Genomic DNA, 22,063 nt, shown 5'->3' with positions numbered 1-22,063 from the left:
AAAGCTTACAGCGACCAGCCCACTTCATAGCCTCTTTAATTTCCGCTATTTGCTGGTGCTCACCTTTCCCCATTCTCCTGCTGCCGTGTAGGGCAGACAGTCAGTGTTGCTGCAGACTCTGTTAGTGTCAGGCTTGGCCCCCCAGCAGGCCTTGTCCCCTAGCCTCTGAGTGGCCCCTGTGGACAGGAGCTGCTTACAGTAGACCTTCCTCTGCTGCACACCCCCACCACAGGACTGGGAGCACTGGAGGGGGGAAGAGAGGATTTCAAACACCTTTTTATAACACACACTGACACATATGGACTTAATTTTTTGATCAGATGATGAACCGCGAGTTTCAATTGAGTTTCAATTGAGTTTAAATTCAGTTCTGATGTCATTTTGAAGCTATACTTAAAACTTGGTTGCAAATACTTTGCAATTCTCCCTCTGCCTTAATATTTTGTTCAAGTGTGTGTATATATATATATATATATATATATATTAGAGGTGGGCATAGATTAATTTTTTTAATCTAGATTAATCTAGATTAATTTTGGAATTAATCTAGATTAATCTAGATTAAAATGGCTCATTTGAATTCATTCATAATATGTGTGTGCTCCCTAAATAATGACTCAAAGTAAGTCTTTGAGAACGTGTTTCTCAAGCCAGGTGGCGCATCAGACCAGGGGCTCATCTCCTGTTTCCAACATGCATCACAAACTGCTTGAGGAAGCTGTTCTACTATGATAATTGGTGATGAAAATAAATAATGTTCAACAAGATGTTACTTAGTAACGCGTTACCGGCATCGGACCTCTTTTTTCAGTAACGAGTAATCTAACGCGTTACTATCTCCAAACCAGTAATCAGATTAAAGTTACTCATCAAAGTCACTGTGCGTTACTTTTTCTGTAATTTTCCTTAGTGAAACATTTTACATAACTGCACAAATGACTGCGATTGCGATTTTATGAATGTGCACGCATGTGTCTCTAGAGACTTACTTTTTTTTTTTAAATGCTCATAAATGTGTGCTCTACAAGTCGCGGGCCATATTAAATCATCTCGCGGGCCGGATCCGGCCCGCGGGCCGTATGTTTGACACCACTGCTCTAAACGCTCCAACTGCTCCAACCGCTCCTCTCGTCTTTTTGGTAGCGCCCCTCGTCTCTGTCATGCAGCGTGTGTGTGTGCGCCTGTGTCTGTGTCTGTGTGTGTGTGTGTGTGCAGCAGCATTACGGCCGAACTGTGGCGCAAAACAAAGTTTCCCCCCCCCCGATGAAATATAGCGTCTGCTATGGGGATATTTAGGATTCGGGTACGGTGACGTTGACGTTGAAGAGATAGAAGTGTTTAAAACTTGGAAACTTATAGTCACGTGGCGACCGGTGTCCACACACACCCACCCTGCGTTCCAATACCCGATTGTGTCGTGGGCAAGTGATGGAGAGAGAGAGCGGCGGGTGTGTGAGAGAATAAAGGCTCCTCAAGTGTCAACAACGGCCCCCGGCTATTAGTATCTCCCCTGAGCCGAACAGGAGGTGGAATAAGAGATTAACGGCGACATTTTTTTTATCGCCGATAAGAGTTTTGCGTTAACTCAGCACGTTAACGCCGATAACGGCCCACCACTAATATATATATATATATATATACATATACACATTCACTGGCCACTTTATTCGGTACACCTTGCTAGACCCGGATTGAGATTGTGAATCTCTGGTTCTACCACATCCCAAAGGGGCTCTATTGGGTTGAGATCTGGTGACTGTGCAGGCCATTGGAGTACAGTGAACTCATCGTCATGTTCAAGAAAGCAGTTTGAGATGATTTGAGCTTAGTGACATGGTGCATTATCCTGCTGGAAGTAGCCATCAGAAGATGGGTACACTGTGGTCATAAAGGGATGGACATGGTCAGCAACAATCCTCAGGTAGGCTGTGGCGTTTAAACGATGCTCAATTGGTACTAAGGGGCCCAGAGTGTGCCACGAAAGTAAACCCCACACCAATTCACCACCAGCTTGAACCATTGATAAAAGGCAGGATGGATCCATGCTTTCATGTTTTTTTACGCCAAATTCGGACCCTACCATCAGAATGTCGCAACTGAAATTGAGACTCATCAGACCAGGCAACGTTTTTCCAATCTTCTATTGTCGAATTCTGGTGAGCCCGTGCGAATTGTAGCCTCAGTTTCCTGTTCTTAGCTGACAGGAGTGGCACCCGGTGGGGTCTTCTGCTGCTGTAGAAGGTTGGACATGTTTTGCGTTCAGAGATGGTATTCTGCATAGCTTGGTTGTAACAAGTGGTTAATTGAGTTACTGTTGCCTTTAAACCAGTCTGTTCATTCTCCTCTGACCTTTGACATCAACAAGGCAACAATTTCCGTCTCACTGGATATTTTTTCTTTTTCGGACCATTCTCTGTAAACCCTAGAGATGTGTGTGAAAATCCTAGTAGATCAGCAGTTTCTGAAATACTAAGACCAGCCTATCTGGCACCATCAACCATGCCACGTTCAAAGTCACTTAAACCCCCTTTCTTTCCCATTCTGTTGCTCGGTTTGAACTTCAACAAGTTGTCCTGTCCAGGTCTACATACCTAAATGCATTGAGTTGCTGCCATGTGATTGGCTGATCAGTTTTATGTGTTAACAAGAAATTGAATTGGTGTACCTAATAAAGTGGCCGGTGAGTGAATATATAAAGCTTTAGGGTTCTTCAAAATTTCGGAACTTTGATATTGAAAGAGCTGGAAAAGTCCTTGAATTGTACTCGGAAGAAGCAGTACGAACCCTGCACACACACAAACGAAGTGCATACCTGCTGCCAGGGCTCTGTCTCCCAGGCCGCGGGACAGTTCAGCTGGTTGCATGGTTGTAGGATGGCAGGTTTGAATTCCCTGCACTCCTCCTCTGAAACAGTCTGAATGTCCTGCTGGTCCACAGACAGCAGACGCATGCAGAGGACGCTCCTGGTCTGGATGCCCACACCACAGGAAGCAGAGCAGGGGCTCCACACACTCACCTCCCATCTGCAGAGAGACAATGGAACACCTCAGTCTCCAAGTACTGTTGAGGTGAGACACAGCACTGGTTTCAAGCACTTCTCAATTTTGAGATATTCTGCTATTTTGCTTCCGTAACATGTCTTCTTTCGTCCATGCATTTATCTTTAGTAGACTTGACTACTGTAACAGTGTCCTTGTTGGCCTTCCAAAAAAATATATCAGACAGCTTCAGCTAATTCAGAACGCTGCTGCTCGAGTCCTCACTAGGACCAAAAAAGTAGATCACATTACCCCAGTTCTGAGGTACACTGGCTTCCAGTCACTCAAAGAATTGATTTCAAAATACTGATGTTGGTTTATAAAGCACTAAATGGTTTAGGGCCAAAATACATTACTGATATGCTGATAAGTTATGAACCGTCCAGAGCCCTTAGGTCGTCTGGGACAGGTCTACTTACAGTCCCTAGAGTTAGGACTAAACAAGGAGAAGCAGCTTTTAGTTATTATGCACCAACAATCTGGAACAAACTCCCAGAGAACTTGAGGTCTGCTGCAACTCTCAGTTCTTTTAAATCGAGTCTGAAGACTTTTTTGTTTCCATTTTAACCTGCAATTTTCATTTTATTTGCTTCTTTTATTTGCTTTTAAATGTTTTTAAATCGAGTTTTCATTTTTTGTTATTTGCTTCTTTTATTCGCTTTTAAATGTTTTATAATGTGTTTTATGTATTCTAATCTTGCCCCTGTAAAGCACTTTGAGTGGCCTTGTGTCTGAATTGTGCTATATAAATAAACTTGCCTTGCCTTGCCTTGCCTTCTTTCATACTAGTTTTAATAAAAAATCTAAATGTACATTGAGGTGTTCATTTGACTAAACCTTGTCTGTTTGGATCTGTATATTTCCCCTATACGACAATCTTTAACCACCAATTTTTTCAATACTCTGAACCAAAATATCAACTTCAGAAGCACTTACTAAACTTTCCATATTAGTACTATTCTGAAGGATTTGTTCATCTATTGTTAATTGTCTGATTTATGATATTTATGCTGAAAATGCCCTTTAAGACCTGTAGATAGTATTATTTGATTTATGAAATGAAAAAAACACTAATATGATGTATAATGAAATCAAGATTGGCTTTATCCGACATTTTATATTTTTTAATGCATATGTATGTTCAATATTGCCAAATTTGCATATCTATTCCAACATGTCTGAAATTGTTATTAGAAAATATTGTATATAGTTTTAATGTCATTAATGAGAGATGAATGAACGGAGCTGGGCTCATTCTCAACTGTGAGGGATACTTAGTACAGAACTGACAGAGTGCCTGAGATGTTGACAAATCAGATCACATCTGGATTTTCTTTTGCTACAGAAGAATGTAATTGCATAAACTACGTCTTATTGTATAATCTCTTCCTTTGACATGACTCCACTGTAAACAATGCTTATATGATCCAAATGTATGTTGATGTAACCCATATACTTTATTACTCTTTTGTAACTTTGCAAGATATGTGCTGTGTTGTTCTTTGTTTGTTAACAAAAAATCAATAAAACATAATTTAGAAAAAATAACTACATCTTGTAAAATGTTTGACATAGAGACTGCTGATGTCACAGGACCTCACACAACACAAGGACCTCACGCATAGGCCTGCTTTATTTATTACTTTCATAAATTGTATGGGGTCAGACAAAACTCCCCTAAATCAAGAATGATGTATAGCATAGAGTGAGGTGGAGAGAGAGAGCTTTCTTTAAAATGTGGCTGCTGACCCCGTGCTTCTCAACCATTTGACTTGCTCTCGTCTGGCTCATCGATTTATTGTCCCAAAGGCCAAAGAACCTATACAAGAAGTCTTTCATTGCCTATGCCATTGAACACAGAATGACTGCATCAGGGGTAAATTTGATAAGACTGATAAGATTTTCTAACTTTTTATTGTTATTATAAAAGTAATTTGCCCAGTTGAACTATTGTATAATCTGTTTTTAAATGGTTGCTTGCTGTGTAATGTGTTTTCTGTGTGTAATGTCCTTTGCTGTGCTCTGTGACAGGCCAAAGACAAGTTTCCTCTGAGGTGGACATTAAAGTCAATCTAATCTAATGTAATCTATAGACAGAGGACGAGGAAACGGGGGAGTACAGCTCACTGTGTTCTCACAGTTGGTCTACTAAATTCTCAGGCAGCAGACTGCACTGTCTGTGTGTGTGTGTGTGTGTGTGTGTGTGTGTGTGTGTGTGTGTGTGTGTGTGTGTGTGTGTGTGTGTGTGTGTGTGTGTGTGTGTGTGTGTGTGTGTGTAAAGAAATCCAATGCATGTGTGAGTAAAGCCCTACACTCCGCTTCTGCTTCCTGTAAATGTCTATCAGAGGATAGAGCGATAAATCCCCGTGTGTATAAGACATGCCTTCAATGCAAATGCAAGGACTTTAAGCATGCACACACACTATGAAAAACTGATGTACTTCTATGATTGTCCTTACTTGCTTTACTGACAGAACAATATAATACTGCATAGGCCTATGTGTTTGATCGATGGTCATCGTGTGGCAATGATAATGAACATTCAGTTTGCCACAATCTTAAAAGTGTATTGTAAGGGAATCTGGTCAGATTGAGTTGAGGCTCCAAGTTATTTTCTGTTTTATTTAATATATTTTTTTCTGATTCGCCTTCAAACATTCCTTATTGATTGCCTTGTTTTTACCATAGGACTAAAAATGACTTCATGCGTTTAGTTAAGTTTTTCTTGGTGAATACCCACACAATGTTGTACGGTAAAAGTCAAGAAAGTTGGCTGATTCTGAGACACTATAACTGCCAGGCCTGGCACTGAACTGATTTTGCTCATTTTACTATTCATCGGAATAATTCTCTTCACCAGAATACTATTACATGTTAAAATCACAAAAAGATTGGACATGTAACCATTGTCATGCCTTATGAGTTTGTAGGAATGCTTTATTATAGATCTTAGGAGATCAACCCCTCTGTGTCTATGTGGTTTCTCACCTTGGGGAGCAGGGCTCAGGGTGGCAGACGCGGATCATTACTGGCGGCCTGCTGGATGGATCACACAGAGAGTCCTCCACCTCCTCTTTCTGCTTCCTGTTAACACATCTCACAACTGCTTTCTGCTTCCCTGGGCAGAGGACACAACCAACAACCGGTGGGCATGGAAGAACATTAGGTATGGGCAAGAATCCAATGCAATTTCAACTGCCAACATGCATTTCAGAAACCTCACCAGCAGCACATGTGGCTGAGCAGGCAGTGAAGCCCCTTTTGTCCCAGCTGTAGAGTTTCTCTGTTGGGATGTAAGGGTCCTGAAAGCCTGAATAGATCCCTGGAACTTTGGTACATGGCCCATGGTTGCAGGTCATTTCAGGGTGAGGTCGGTCATTGCCACACTCCTCCTCTGGAAGGTCCAACTCCATCTTGGTGAATGAGAGAAGCACCTGGCACTTCACCTCCCGAGTTTGCCTGCCAGGCCCACAGGTGGCACTGCAGGGTGACCAGGGCCCAGTTATGAATCTGAACAGAGGAAGTAGAGAATACACAGTATATACAAAAAGAGCCATAGAATTTAAGTCAACACATTTAGTTAAATCTTGTTTTGTATCTGTTGCCAAACAGCACTTAAATTGAGTGAATGTGTGGTGAATATATTTAAAGTACTCCCAGTTCAATACTACTATACTGGACTCTGGTAGAGCTGTGTGCATGTTAATCACAACCAGGAATGTTTGAAGTGTTGGTCTGATCATGCCCTGTGAAGTTGACCTTAGGAAGAAAGGATTCTGCTCTTCTGTACATAAATCATGCCTGAGACACTATATACATCATTTCCAAGTAGGTATTGTAGCCTTCTTGAAGTGGATGCTTTTCCTGCATCTATCTCCGTCTCAGTGAGTGTGTGAGGGAGTGACAGATAGCCAGGCGGTGAGTGCCCGCCCCCTGCACAGACAAAGGTCTGCCATGATTGTGTGCTAGGATCAATAGCGAAAATCCGTCATAAACAAAAGCGTTAAGTATCGTTATGCAGTACTGATAACATCGGAGCTTATCAATATTACGGTCTTTCAAAATGTTGCCCCGTGCTCTAGCACTACTTAGCACCGGGTTTCGGTAGGCTACCCATCCCCTAAGCCTGTGTGTGTGTGTAAATGTCCCTTTTCAGTCACTTATTGCACTTTCTGCTCTTACATTCGCATACTGGACCTCTTCTCACAACAGACAAAGGTGCTGTGTAAATGTCAAAATGTAGGCATTTAAATTGGCTACTGGTCCCTGAATTGTTTTTAAATTAATATGCCGGTCCTTGGAACAAAAAAAGGTCGGGAGCCCTGCTATAATGCTTCATGTATTTCACTATAAATAGGCTACATTAAATCTTAACGGTTAACCGGTTAATAACCGTTAATTCTGGTGGTTAACCGGTTAAAGAAAAAATTCTAAATGGCCATCCCTAATTTGAATGTTCCACCCTGTCTGTAGTCTATGTTTGGGTATGAAAAGAACAATGTTCCTGCCAAGTGAGCAACTGTCTCGTCAGGATTTACTTGCTTTGTTTGTTCTTTTGCATATACACCGAGTTCCAAATTATTATGCAAATTGGATTGCGGTGTCATAAACATTTAATGTTTTGTTTTTCAATTAAACTCATGTATGATATTGTGTCTCAGGGCGCTTTGGATAATTGAAATCAATCTCATACACCTGTGACAATTAGTTTGCCATGTGAGCCCAATCAAAGGAAATCTACTTAAGAAGGACGTTCCACATTATTAAGCAGGCCACATGTTTCAAGCGATATGGGAAAGAAAAAGGATCTCTCTGCTGCCGAAAAGCGTCAAATAGTGCAATACCTTGGACAAGGTATGAAAACATTAGATATTTCAAAGGAACTGAAGCGTGATCATCGTACTGTGAAGAGATTTGTGGCTGATTCAGAGCACAAACGGGTTGGTGCAGATAAAGGCATAATGAGGAAGATTTCTGACAGACAAATTCATTGGATTAGGAGAACAGCTGCTAAAATGCCATCACAAAGCAGCAGACAGGTATTTGAAGCCGCTGGTGCCGCGAACCTCAAGGTGTAGGATCCTCCAGAGGTTTGCAGCTGTGCATAAACCTATTATTCGGCCACCCCTAAACAATGATCACAAGCAGAAACGGTTGCACTGGGCTCAGAAATACACAAAGACTAATTTTCAAACAGTCTTGTTTACTGATGAGTTCTGTGCAGCCCTGGATGGTCCAGATGGATGGAGTAGTGGATGGTTGGTGAATGGCCACCATGTCCCAACAAGGCTGCGACGGCAGAAAGGAGGTGGTGGAGTCATGTTTTGGGACAGAATCATGGGGAGAGAGCTGGTAGGCCCCTTTAGGGTCCCTGACGGTGTGAAAATGACCTCGGCAAAGTATGTTGAGTTTCTGACTGACCACTTTCTTCCGTGGTACAAAAAGAAGAACCGTGCCTTCCGTAGTAAAATCATCTTCATGAATTACAATGCACCATCTCATGCAGCAAAGAATACCTCTGTGTCATTGGCTGCTATGGGCATAAAAGGAGAGAACCTCATGGTATGGCCCCAATCTTCCCCTGACCTCAACCCTATTGAGAACCTTTGGAGCATCCTCGAGCAAACAAATATGAGGTTGGGAGGCAGTTTACATCAAAATAGCAGTTATGGGAGGCTATTCTGGCATCCTGCAAAGATATTCAAGCAGAAACTCTCCAAAAACTCACAAGTTCAATGGATGCAAGAATTGTGAAGGTAATATCAAAGAGGGGGTCCTATGTTGACATGTAACTTGGCCTGTTAAGATGTTTTTGATTTCACTAAATATGACCTCCACATTCTGCAAATTCAACAAATGACCATTTTTTGTTATTTACAACCTATAAAATGTTTTGAAACTCTGTTGTGCATAATAATTTGGAACGGTGCATTTTGAGGTTTTTATTTTTGGAAAAAAATACTGTTATCATTGGGAGGTTTGTTCAATAAAATTTGAATCATACTCTAACGGTTGATGACTTGAAAATTATACTGACTGTCATTTGCATCGACTATTTAGGAAAATCTTAGAAAAATATCATTTGCATAATAATTTGGAACACAGTGTAAGTGTTTGACCAGCCGACTGTAGGGGTATGCACTGTATGATTCTCTGATAAAATCAGCCTCTTTTTCTTTTCTTTTTTTTAACATCCAAGTTAAGCAACATACTACAAGCCTTTCAGAGCCATCTTCAAACCTACAATGAGTGTGTTTGAAAAGATAGAATTTTGCAGGTATGTTCCTTTAATACAGAAAATAGTGTCTACAAGAGCTGAGCTTCACAAGCCTATGAAACAATGTGACTTACAATAGATTTGCAGTGTGTGTCTGTCTGTGCGTGTGCTAAGGGCTTTGTACCATAAAAATGTTAATTAAATACGATTACGATAGATGGATCTGAACGTGTGTGTATGTACTCACGTGGGATCCTCTGTAACAATTTGGTGTTCCTCCAGTTCATGTGCTTGTTTTAACCATGGCATCTTGGCTTCCACTGGCAGAGATTCTAACAGGGAGGAAGTCAGTTACACACTAGTCGTCCCAGTCTGAAGTGATTCGGGCACAATTGACAATTGAACCTTCGCTAAGCTAGGCCCTTAATATGCAGCCGGCCAATCACAGCGCAGCATGGGGCAGGTTCCGACAGAGGTCCGACACCTTCATAGAAACGCACGATAGACGGGTTTCTTGTGTACAAACAGTACTGATTGTACACAAGCAACCTGACTATAGAGAGGTGCACACGCAAACAGTGGGTAAGGTGTCTCATACTTTAATTGCATTTTAGATACATTTATGGATAGATCTTCCTCTCGCTCGGTTAATCCTTCGGACTCCACAGTTGTACTGAATAATCTAATAAAATCGCTAAACCTTGTCCATATTTGGAGAATTCAGCATCCCGCAGAGAAAGAATACTCATTCTTTGCAAAGTTCATTCTTTGCCATGTTCATGGCACCTTTAAAAGAATAGACTAATTTTTGGTTGACTCTACAGGGCTCAACGCTAAAGTTTTTTTTCACTAGCCCGGTTGGGCAAGTCTGTCTGAATTCTACTTGCCCAAAGTCCATTTTTACTGGCCCCTATACAAATGTGTTTTTATTAGTGGTGTTCAAATAATTGTTATATTTTGTCTTTATTTACAATGTATAAACGCATCATCGACAGTAGATGAGTTAAAGGGTCGTACTGAAAGTGGAGGCCATTATTCAAATATTATTGAGTTGGAACATTTCAAATGTTTTAGTTTCTAAACCTACAATAACAAATGAGACATGTTTGATGCAAACAAAAATCACGTAGAGAACTATAACTGTACTTAAAAAAAAACATTGGTCACACCGCTACAGGTGCACCAGATCCAGGAAAGGGTCGATTCAAAGTAAACATGGGTCCTAACTGGACCAGATGCAAATTGTTATAGGTTAGAGCAAATTTAAACTTTTCTTAACCTGGGAAAATCGGCTTGTCACCTCTCAGCAGGAGGTCAGTGACTGGGCAAAAATACATCTTTGGGTAGCATTTAAGCCATTAATGCTACAAATTGTTTGGTCCCCCACGTGAGGCCTTATACTTTACATTGACTGTATATCAAAATGCTTCTTGTAACGCTTATTCATTAATTCACTGTATGAGACATTACTATTTATTTTCACTTCAAAATATACCAAAATGAAAGGAATTAGACTATATTGATCCATCCATAATGTCTCTGCCAATGCTCAACATCCTACCTCTGGGTTTGTGGCAGGCGATGGGGACCAGACAGTCTTCTTTAACGTAAGGTTTGACTGACACATCACAGCCTCCAATGTGCTGCCCACGATGGTCAATGCAGAGAACCACCCGGTAACGCAGGCCACGCCCACATGTCACTGTGCACTGCAGTGAGATGGCATCATACACATTACCTCACATATTTTACACATCAAACAATTCAATTGATATTGAATTCCACGTACTGACCTGAGACCACTCCATGGCCACCCACTGTGGGCAGGGGAAGGTGTTACATCTCTGCCTGGTGATAGGTCGAGGGGAGTGGGTGCACTTCCATTCGTCCACCTGGGAGAACTGTCCATGGGTGTCCTCCTCCACACACAGCAGGCTGCGATCCTGCCAGCCACCCCCTTCACCACAGGACACCGAGCACTGGGTCCACGGGCCCTGCTCCCAGCTACACACATAGAGGATAGGGGCCAAGCTCACTTCATGCTCTCAGATCATCTTATTATGTGTCCAATAACTTTTTCTCACACTTAAAGGGGACATATTATGAAAAACTGACTTTTCCGGTGTTTGGGCACACTTTTTAGGTTATTGGGGTCCCTACCAGCACACACAAGCTTCAAAAAGACAAATATGTCAGTTTCTTCTGGGATGCTTATTTCGAAAAAGGGGGGATTTGATGGTCTGTTCCAAAATACACCGACTGATGACGAAATTGGTCGGTTTTCATTAACATATTATACTCCCACGGGAAAGCTCACCAGAAACTCGGCAGTTGATTGACAAATCAAGACGCCCCGTTGGTAACCACACACACCTGAGCCTCCACTCGCTAATGCAACAACAGAGTAGAAGCAAGCTGCAGTGTGAGTTCATCCTCAAGCTACCATCACACCCCAGCCTCGAAGCACACTAGGGCTGAATGGATTTACTTAATTTTTTGTTATGCTATGTCCAGCAAAGGTTTGCAATCTGTTAGTGTGATCAAATCCCTTTTACTGGACGGTGGAGGAGACTGTGCCAGGAAGACTGAGAGACACCATCCGTCCGAAATGTAAGTAGTCCTATTTTAAAAATAATTCTGATCGTTTGTTAGTTCAATTAGTTTTATTTTATCCCTCCTATAATAACAAACACCGACAGAAATAAGAGAATAAGTCTGCGGACAGTGTGTAGTTATAAGCAGGTGTGGTACAAGCAGCAGTAGGCCTATTACATGATCTCCAGTGTAATATACACATAGACAGGAATACTGTAAGTTGCCTCTGCTGGTGTTTGTTTCCTGTCCGATACATTTCAAACAGCACACAGTGCTTGTTGCTTCTTGAGCAAGGGCTATACTGAATTTATTAGTATCTTATCTTATTTTATAATGGAAGAAAAAATATATTTTCATCAGTTTGTAGCTTTGCCATAATGATGTAGGCCTATACATGTCAGCTATAGGCTACATGATGTAACATTGAATGTGCCATGTTTTACAGCTATCTGAGTGACCTGACGGAGCCACCAAGACCATCACACTATCCGTTCCTTCAGAGGAGGATGTGTTCACTGGGTGGGACAGGTGGTCTTCTTTAGGGCCCAACAACAATTGGACAGTTCCATAAAAGTTATGGCTTTGCTTCTGTTTGATATGTACACTTTATATTTTCATTCCACTGGCTATGAATAAACTGCTTTATTTTTAAGGATGTTTTTGGTCTTTTTAAAATGTAATGATACTGTTTTATCAGAGAAAATCTTCAGCGAGATAAAAGGGGTGAAATTAAAAATGTATAAGTCTATGCGGTCAGAAATTTAGTCCAACATCCTGACTATGAAAATGTGAGATTCAAGTAATCCTTTACTACAGGTAGCAAACAGTGACAGTTAGCAACACAATACATTTAACAGTAAAACTTTATTATGAATGATTGATCACAATACAAATGATACATTATCTACTAAATATTGAAATGGTGTCAGATCATTTGCAGCTCTGACAAATGGTAAATGGTAAATGGACTTGACTTATATAGCGCTTTCTAGACGATTTTCTCAGCCCCAAAGCACTTTACATATCTTACCACATTCACCCATTCATACACACACACTCATACACCGATGGTAGAAGCTGCCATGCAAGGCGCTCTCTGAACCATCGGGAGCAATTTGGGGTTCAGTGTCTTGCTCAGGGACACTTCGACATGTGGCGGGGAGACAGGAGATCGAACCTCCGACCCTGCACTCCAGAGGCGAGCTCCCTACCGACTTCGCCACTGCCGCCCAAAACCTAAAGCATAATTATTTCAACCCTACATTTTACAAAAGATAATGCCTTTCCAGTGAATCTTGATTCAGGCTACATTCTTTTCCATTATGGTTACTGTACATTTTTACATGTCAACTCAGTATCGGTTCACAACCAAAGCTTTTTCACTCCACTGGGCTGTAGATCATTCCACAGACCTGTAAAGACAAACGTAAAACAGGGTGTATGTTACCAGTTTAGAGAGTTTATGCATAAATACTTAGCTCATATTCTGTTATCGACTGTGACATAATTAAACGGTATTTACCTGAGGATAATGTCAGGGAAATCAGAAATCCTGATGCCATTTTCACAGTTTTCAGCTCAGACTCCTGTCTGAACAGATTCAGTTGTACATCTTTTAGTTTAGAACTGGTTAGTGTGCCAGTATTTGTGGTAGAAATTAAGCTAAAGATGCTGCATTGGCCAAAAGTAAACAAAACTGGCAGCTGGGCGTGTGCCATGCCCATGTAGGTAGGTATAGAGTAAATGAGCAGGGCGGTGCATGCACGCCCATGTAGATCTGACCAGTCAGAGCAGACTAGGATTTTTGCGAAGGGGGATAGATGTCAAAACCAACCTTTTGAGATAGAGAGCAGAAGAGGCTGGAAAAGGCGATGAAGTAATGGGAAATGGTAGAAAACTAATGGGTTTTTTGAACAATAAACCATGAAAACCTTTTCTAGTAGACCTTGGAAATACACCTTTAAAACCGAGATTTAGCATATGTCCCCTTTAAGATGTTGCATTTTCAAAAGTGTCCTTTTCGAATTTTTAAATCTCTCTATTTTTTTTCCAAAAAACTACATACAAGTAACATTTAATAAATGCATACGAGTGCTGAATAAGCATGACTTAAGTGTAATTAAACATTTATAAATAGTAATAATTATTAGTAATTTGATTACAGATATTCAATTAAATATTAATCAGACTTCCAATTAATTGTTCATCGTGACATTATGATATTTAGGTATCACTTTTCTAGATGCCCCAATTTAAAATGTAATGTTAGTTGAATTTTGTTAGTACTTTTATTTCTTGATAGCTGGAAGGGAGTGTAAATCCTCTTTTACCTCTTACTGCATTTAATACAATATTTTAAAGCCTTTTGCCCAGTAGCTCCCTACACAAACATTCACAGTAACTGTCCAACAGATCTATTTTCAGCATGTCAGTGGAGATAAAAGTCACTGGTGCCTTCTTGCGAAAAGCCTCACCTTCACTACTGATTTATACACTTCTTTCTCAGCATTGATTCCACACCCATTCCTTGGGAGACGTCCTGGTGTGCTACACAGCCAAGCATCTCTGAAGGAAATGACTGTATGTCTTTTTATCGTTCTCTCTCTGTGGCAGAGTGTGAGGTTGTCATCACCCATCATACTCTATGGGACAATATGCCAGAAGCTGAGCTCACAGAGCTGGAAAAAAAGAAATCTATGGTGCATGCAGCCAACTGCTGGGAGGGATTATTAAAAAATGTGAAGAGCTCGTCTTCCAGTCAAACTGATGAGAAACTGACTGAAGGGTTGTGCTTAAGTTTGGCAAATAGCTGAGTTTATTTCTCAGAAAGTTTAAGGAAAAGTCAGCCACAACTAAAATACATTAACTAAAAATTAAAAAAATTAAAAAAAATTATTCAGGATATGAAACTGGAAGGCTGTCATGTCACTATTCCACTGATAAATACCTCTAAGCATTTTGAGTATAAAATTGATAGCATCTTAGGTTCAATTTGTTTTGCATCATTTTAGCTATTACTTCCTTTATTTCTGTTGACTTCAAGGTGCATCAATGGTGTACAATCATATGAAAAAGTTTGGGAACCCCTCTCAGCCGGCATTATAATTGACTCTGCTTTCACAAAAAAAATATAAAAGTGGTATGTCTTTAATTTACCAGGAACAGCTAAGTACTGGGATGTTTTCCAAACAAAGATTTTTTGAAAAGCAGTATTTGGTTGTATGAAATAAAATAAAATGTGAAAAACTGGTTGTGCAAAAATATAGGAACCCTTGTGGTTTTGTTGATTTTAATGCCTGTAACAGCATGTAAAACTGATGACTTTAAACACAAAGTTGGTTGGATTATGTTGTTAAGCCTTGAACCTCATAGAAATGTCTGTTTAATCATGAGAAAATGTATTTTAGGTGCCTAAATGCAAGTTGCACTTCTCTTTGACTCTCTGCTGAAGTGAGACAGAATGGGATCATCAAAATAGCTCCCAAAAGATCTGAAAAACAAAGATTGTTCATTGTCATGGTTTAGGGGAAGGCTACAAGAAGCTTTCCCAAAGGTTTCAATTGTCAATTTCGACTGTAGAACGTTGTCAGGAAATGGAAGGACACAGGCATAGTGGCAGTTAAACCCAGGCATGGCAGACCAAGAAAAAAACAGGAGTGGCATAGGTGGAGGATTGTGAGAATGGTTGCACACAACCCACAGATCACCTCCAAAGACCTGCAAGAACATCTGGCTGCAGATTGTGTATCTGTACATCGTTCAACAATTCAGCGCAATTTGCACCAAAACATCTGCTTTTTATAAAGACCAAATAACTTAATTTTTGTCTCATCAGTCCAAAGCATTTTCTTCCAATATGAATCTGGCTTGTCTAAATGAGCTTTTGCATACTCCATGCAACTGTATCTGTGGCGTGGGCGCAGAAAGGGCTTCCTTCTCACCACCCGGCCATACAGATGTTTTGGTGCAAATTGCACTGATTTGTTGAACCATGTACAGATACACAATCTGCAGCCAGATGTTCTTGCAGGTCTTTGGAGGTGATCTTTGGGTTGTGTGCAACCATTCTCACAATCCGCCGCATATGCCGCTCTTGTACTTTTCTTGGTCTGCTAGACCTGGGTTTAACTGCAACTGTGCCTGTGTCCTTCCATTCCCTGACAACGTTCCTTACAGTAGAAATTGACAATTGAAACCTTTGGGAAAGCTTCTTGTAGCCTTCCCCTAAACCATGACAATGAATAATCTTTGTTTTTAAGATCTTTTGGGAGCTGTTTTGATGATCGCATTCTGTCTCACTTCTGCAGAGAGTCAAAGAGAAGTGGAACTTGCATTTAGGCACCTAAAATACCTTTTATCATGATTAAACAGACCTTTATATGAGGTTCAAGGCTTAACAACATAATCCAACCAACTTTGTGTTTAAAGTCCTCAGTTTTACATGCTGTTACATGCATTAAAATCAGCAAGACCACAAGGGTTCCCATATTTTTGCACAGCCAGTTTTTCACATTTTATTTAATTTCATAAAACTAAATACTGCTTTTCAAAAAATCTTTGTTTGGAAAACATCCCAGTACTTAGCTGTTCCTGGTAAATTAAAGACATACCACTTTTATCTTTTTTGTGTGAAAGCAGAGTCAATTATAATGCCGGCTGAGAGGGGTTCCCAAACTTTTTCATATGACTGTACATTACCGTCTATTCGAAATTTCATGAACACAGAAATGTTGTTTCCTATATGAACTTTTATGATTAAAATGACCTTTATAGGCTTAGCAAATGAGATTAGGCTCGGTTGCTAATTGTTGCATGTTGAGCAATTTGCGTACTTAGCATAATAAGTTAATTTAAGGCGAGGTACTGCAGGTGAATAGGGTAAACATTGTAACTTATAGATATCATCATGAAGCTTCAGAATTTTGTCTTTGCAAATGAACCCAACAGCAGCTCAGAGTATTGGGCCTTCCTAGAGACCCTGAATGGGGCTCCAGTAGGGGACTCCATAGTTCTAGAGAGACTTCAACATGCAACAGGGCAATATTTGAGACACCCGAAGAGATGTAAAACATTTACTTACAGTGACTTAGAACAAAAACCTATTGGAAGGAATGGCCTCCCTGATCTGAACCTGAGCAGTTGTTTGTTATTAGACTTTTGTGCTAGTCGTGGTTTGTCTTTAACAAACATCATCTTCGAACCTAAAGATGATCATAAGTGATCGTGGTACAAGAGCAGCCTTGGCCGAAGGTCACTGATCGATTACGTAATTGTATCGTCTGACATGTTTTGAACACTCGGGTGAAGAGAGGGCCGGAGCTTTAACTGATCACCATTAGGCCTTTCACACCGCCGCAAAATCGGAGCTAGTTCCGGGCTAGTTCGGAGCTAGAGCCAGTGTTTTGGTTTCACAACGCCAGAGAGCCGGCTCCGGGCTGTAAAAACCGGTTCAACTCAAACCCCAGGATTGAGCAGGGTTTGAGGTAAGAACTGCTTGCGCCAGCGGCCGGGGGAGGGATTATTCTGACCAACCAGACCAACTCAAACCTCATGCCCGCCATATTTAAAAACACCGCTACTACGAGACGTAAACATAACATAATTACCGAACGTAGCGATCAAATTGACCGGCGAAAATACTGTTGAGATAGGCAAGAATATTGCAACTTTTCATTGTACATATCTTGTTCTTAGGAGAATGTGAAATGTATGTTTCTTGTTTTCGTAGGGAAAAGTATGATATTTTTAATAAGACAGGCAAGGTAACAAGTGACCTTTAATATTAAGGTAGAATCACTAAAAGTGTTGTATTCAAGTTATTAACCTGAAATATATACATAATTGTGAATTCCTAAGGCCTCTCTGAAAAGGCAGGCATGCCTGGGCTTGTCCTGGGACAGGTCAGGGGTGAGAGAGACAAGGGGGGCAGTGGGTCCTTGAGCTGGACACACACACACCCTCATCTTTACCCCCACCCTCTCTCCTCCTAATACACACACCCACTCTCTCTGTCTGCAGACTATATAAAGCCAGGGTTTTGAGCAAGAAGTTGAGTTTTTTGGGGAAGTTGACTGTTCCACTTTTTTGTTCTTTTAGCATGGACGAAAAACTTAGAAGAAAAACTCGAAAGAAACACTCTGAATCTTTTTGAGTGCAAAATACTTAGAAAAATTGAGGGGAGTTATTTTTTCTTTTCAAAAAGGGGAAGAGGCTCGGAACCAATTCTTCCTTTTCTATTCTGAGAAGTTTGGTAAGGGACCATTTGGGTTATTGATGGGAACTAATCGATGAACCAGGTTGTAGAATAGCACGGAGTTGAGGTTGAAAAACTGTTGAACCAACTTTTCCTGATTGTTGTGTCGCAAAATCAAGCTTGTCATAGCATTTGAAGATATTCAAATATATATGACAAGATTGAAAGAGTCGGCCAACACCCAGAACTATTGAAGTTGTGTAGACAGTGGACAAACTTTTACTCCTGATCTCTTGTGGATCAACCAAATAAACTGTTGAACCAACTTTTCCTGATTGTTGTGTCGCAAAATCAAGCTTGTCATAGCATTTGAAGATATTCAAATATATATGACAAGATTGAAAGAGTCGGCCAACACCCAGAACTATTGAAGTTGTGTAGACAGTAAAGCTTTAAAAAACCTGAAGATGAGAATACTCCTGATCTCTTGTGGATTGGAAATAGGAGAACTCATGAACTAAATTCAATGTGAACACAAGACATACAACACATAAGTTAAGTCTTATACTTCTCTACATATATTAACCACTTAAATGGGAGTGTAGGTACTTATTTTCCTTCCTTTCATTTTATTTTATTTTTTTCTTTTTATATTGTGAAAGTATAATCTTTTTGTATTGGTTAAATAAAATTTCTTGAAAAGGCTATAACTCTTGAGTCTGAATCTTTAGTTTAGAGTTGGGAACAAGGACCTAATTAGGGTTTTTCTTTAAAGAGACCGCGGCGCCTCTGAGGTAAGCAATTCAAACCTACACTACGGCTACACTACTGATAACAAAGAATACACATCCCATAAACACACTCCTTGAATTAGGAGGGAATTGCATTTATCTATTGGCCTAAGCTCATCCAGGTGTATGGACTTAGTGAGGACTTAACGGTAGTCTTTTGAAGCTAGGGGTAAATGTGAGGTATTCATCCACCAGAAAACTTAAAAACCTATTATCTAATCTCCTCCTTTCTAAACACTTATCAAGGATAAAGGTCTGAAATCTGGACTTAACCTAGGATAAAATTAGAAGAGACAATTGTAAGGGTCGTTAGGGGATCAACACAGGGGGAGATCTGGAGATAGGCAGGGGTCAAAGGGTAACATGCTTTAAAACCAGAGCCTTTAAGGTAATATATGGTGTGAAGGGTTTTGGTGAAAAGTAAAACCTTTTGGGAATTGTGTAAATCGGCTTTTGGTCTTTTTTTGCCATATAAAAGTGCAGGGGTCGATGAACACATAAACTTTATAGTGGAACAGGTTTAAACAAGGAACAAATGAACTTGGCAGGCTATATATACACACAAACGTCCTGATATTAATTTAGGGGTGTTTAAATCTGGTGAAGGGAATACCGGCATAATCATTATGGCGCCCGCACGTGGGGCTGATAAGATAAATAGACCCATAATCACTGTTTACTTATATTAAAGATACAACAGGGAGGAGAGGGTAACTATTATTCTTTTCGGCTTAAAATACAAAGATCCACAACCCTTAAGTGAGGGTCTTTATTCAACCAGCGAAATCAAGCTGAGGGAGTATTCGAAATCTGCCAGGAAGTATAAACGGGGCAAAATATCCTTAAGATGTGTTAAGGTTTCCTTTAATAAAAACAGAACGCATGTACCGGCAAAACTAGGATTGAGTGTTTATTACTTCCTGCTTTATTTAAACTAGGCTAAGACCTTTGGCAAAGGCTTATAAAACTCACCTCTAAAAACTCTGGTCACCCTTTTCACTGGAGAAGGGATTGTCTGTTTAAAAAGGGAGAGCAAAAATTGCCATAGGGATAACATTTGGCTAGTTGAGTAAAAAATCACTCTAAACTAAACGTACTTCAAGGGAGGGCATTTAGGGTAGTTAGTGGATTTTGATTATTTTTGCGTATATGGTTCAGAAGGTACCGATACTTGTTGAAATAACAGCCAGGCGAAAGGGCTTATTTGACTAATAAATATAGCTCATTCTCCCGTCGACAGCAGCTGTATCCGATGGTGTAACTTGTAACTCTATGAAAGTCAAGCTGGCCTTGCTAACCAGTGCTATAAAGACTCAGGGATAGAAGAGGCGAATTAAACGGCTATAAACCTTCCAAGAAAAATACTATCATTCTGGAAATATGGATGATATAACCAGACTGTTTTTGGTCTGTAACAGGGAATTCTTAGTTCCTGAGGTCCCTGATGCACCTACTTTTTGATTCTAGGAGTAATACAGGTGCAGAGGGCTATACAGATGAGGTTGGGAATAGAGGTCGGACACATATGGCAATATGTCCACCTTCATATGATGATGTTAATGAGGATAACAACGTTTCTTCTGGGGTGGTAAATAGTCCAACCGTCGTTTTTCCAAAGCTGGAGGAAATACGGGGTTGTAATCAATACAATAAAGGAAAATTAGTAATATTACAGTCTACTATTGTGGGCCTTCCTTTTACAGAACCCTGTATGATGGCAAATACAGAGAATTGGAATCTGACTTATGGTGGTGGTGTGGCTGCTGCAATCTTAACAATAACAGGGGAAGGAATGCAGAGGGAGTCTACTCGGATGAGACAGAATTATCAAGGGCCTTTTGGGTAGGACTGTTACCTTTTTATAATTTAATTTAGCTGTAACATTTGTCAACAATCTATTCTTGAAAGTTGAAGAGGGGGTAGTGAAGGGGTATTCCTCCTCTTCTCCTCTCCACCTTTTCTTGTTTTATTGCCCCTCGTCCTGCAGCCTGTGCTTGCAGCTCCCAAAGCCATAAAACTGATAACAGATATCAGCTATTCACCAGGGTTTTCTAAATTGTCAAAAATCTAAATTTCTAGACTCAGAGTACAGTGCGACAGTTTTGATCACATTTGCTATTAGAATAAATGACATGCAAAGATAAAAACAAGTTTGCTTGCACTTGTTGCTAGTGATGAGAGTGAGACACAGAGGAGCAATGCATGAAACTGCTTAGAGGGCTCAAAGTTAAACTACAGCAAATGGGAGAGGCACGGCTCTTTACATTACCACAATTAAGCTATCGGTTGTGCAAACAGAACACCTCAGTGCACCTTCACATTAAAGCCTGTTACTAGCCAAACGTGAGTTGACTTTTATTTTGAAGCAAACAAGAACAGATACATGTGATGTCACTGAAGTTTTTGGTGCTAGTCCAGAGTATATGAATAGGTTTGAAATTAGCCACCATATAGCTACCCCAAAACATCCACAAACAACCAATTTCAATTAGCCCTCATATGTAAACTAATCTATTTAATATAGGTTTAATGTTTTATTGTTAAGTTTTCAATAAAAGAACAAAATGTTCTAAAATGCTTGTTGAAGCAGGTATTTAGAATATAGATATCGTGGTAACACAGAAATAGTAGAAATGGCCCAAGCCAGGCCGGAAATAGCTAAACGTCTCTTTGTTATTCCATCAGATAAACACAAAGAAAATCGCACACCACAGTTATACTTGAGAAAGCCTCTTTAAGTAATTACTGCAGGTGCACATATGAAGGGCCAGGTTGGACACATATTATTTATGTGTCTCTAAAGTGAACCTGGTTCTCATGCCTAAAATGCACTTACAACACAACTGAGGTCAGGGGTCAACAGGGTGCTATGGTTGATGGGTTAAAGAAACAACTGAAACTACTCTGTAAAGAAACTAAACTAAATTGAGTCACCTTATCCCATTTTTACCTGGTCCTGCTGTTGAATCCCTATGACCTCTATCTACATAACACAAGCCGTGTGGGTATTGTCTTCCTCAGGGGCGCTTTTTTATTTGAAATGTGTAAATACATTTGCATTTAATTTTTTTCTTTTTCTCAGAGTGCAAAGATCAGTCAAGTGGGTAGAGAGGGATGCCAGTTGTACACTTGCCATTTCTCACTGGCCTAGGCCTGTGACCTTTAACCCTTTTGGGACTGATAACAGCAAGGATGGACAGTCTCTAGTCTGGGTGTCTCCATTGGAGAC

The 22,063-nt window shown here is 40.3% G+C and overlaps 1 protein-coding gene across 1 annotated transcript in view; it reads right to left on the bottom strand.

The window, feature by feature from the left end:
* Positions 1 to 22,063, bottom strand: part of adamtsl3 (ADAMTS-like 3) — a gene marked incomplete at both ends in the record, with an annotated part of 231,862 nt that overhangs the window by 38,040 nt on the left and 171,759 nt on the right. The window contains 7 exons of the mRNA XM_080045594.1: positions 64 to 243; positions 2,813 to 3,023; positions 6,027 to 6,156; positions 6,262 to 6,548; positions 9,503 to 9,587; positions 10,817 to 10,964; positions 11,049 to 11,259. Coding sequence (XP_079901720.1) covers positions 64 to 243; positions 2,813 to 3,023; positions 6,027 to 6,156; positions 6,262 to 6,548; positions 9,503 to 9,587; positions 10,817 to 10,964; positions 11,049 to 11,259 — 1,252 coding nt within the window. The remainder of the gene's footprint in view (positions 1 to 63; positions 244 to 2,812; positions 3,024 to 6,026; positions 6,157 to 6,261; positions 6,549 to 9,502; positions 9,588 to 10,816; positions 10,965 to 11,048; positions 11,260 to 22,063) is intronic.

This window comes from Ammodytes marinus, assembly GCF_949987685.1.
Source record: "Ammodytes marinus genome assembly, chromosome: 1".
Lineage (NCBI taxonomy): Eukaryota > Metazoa > Chordata > Actinopteri > Uranoscopiformes > Ammodytidae > Ammodytes > Ammodytes marinus.
Note: the sequence above shows the minus strand (reverse complement) of the source record. Positions and strands in the feature narration are given on the sequence as shown.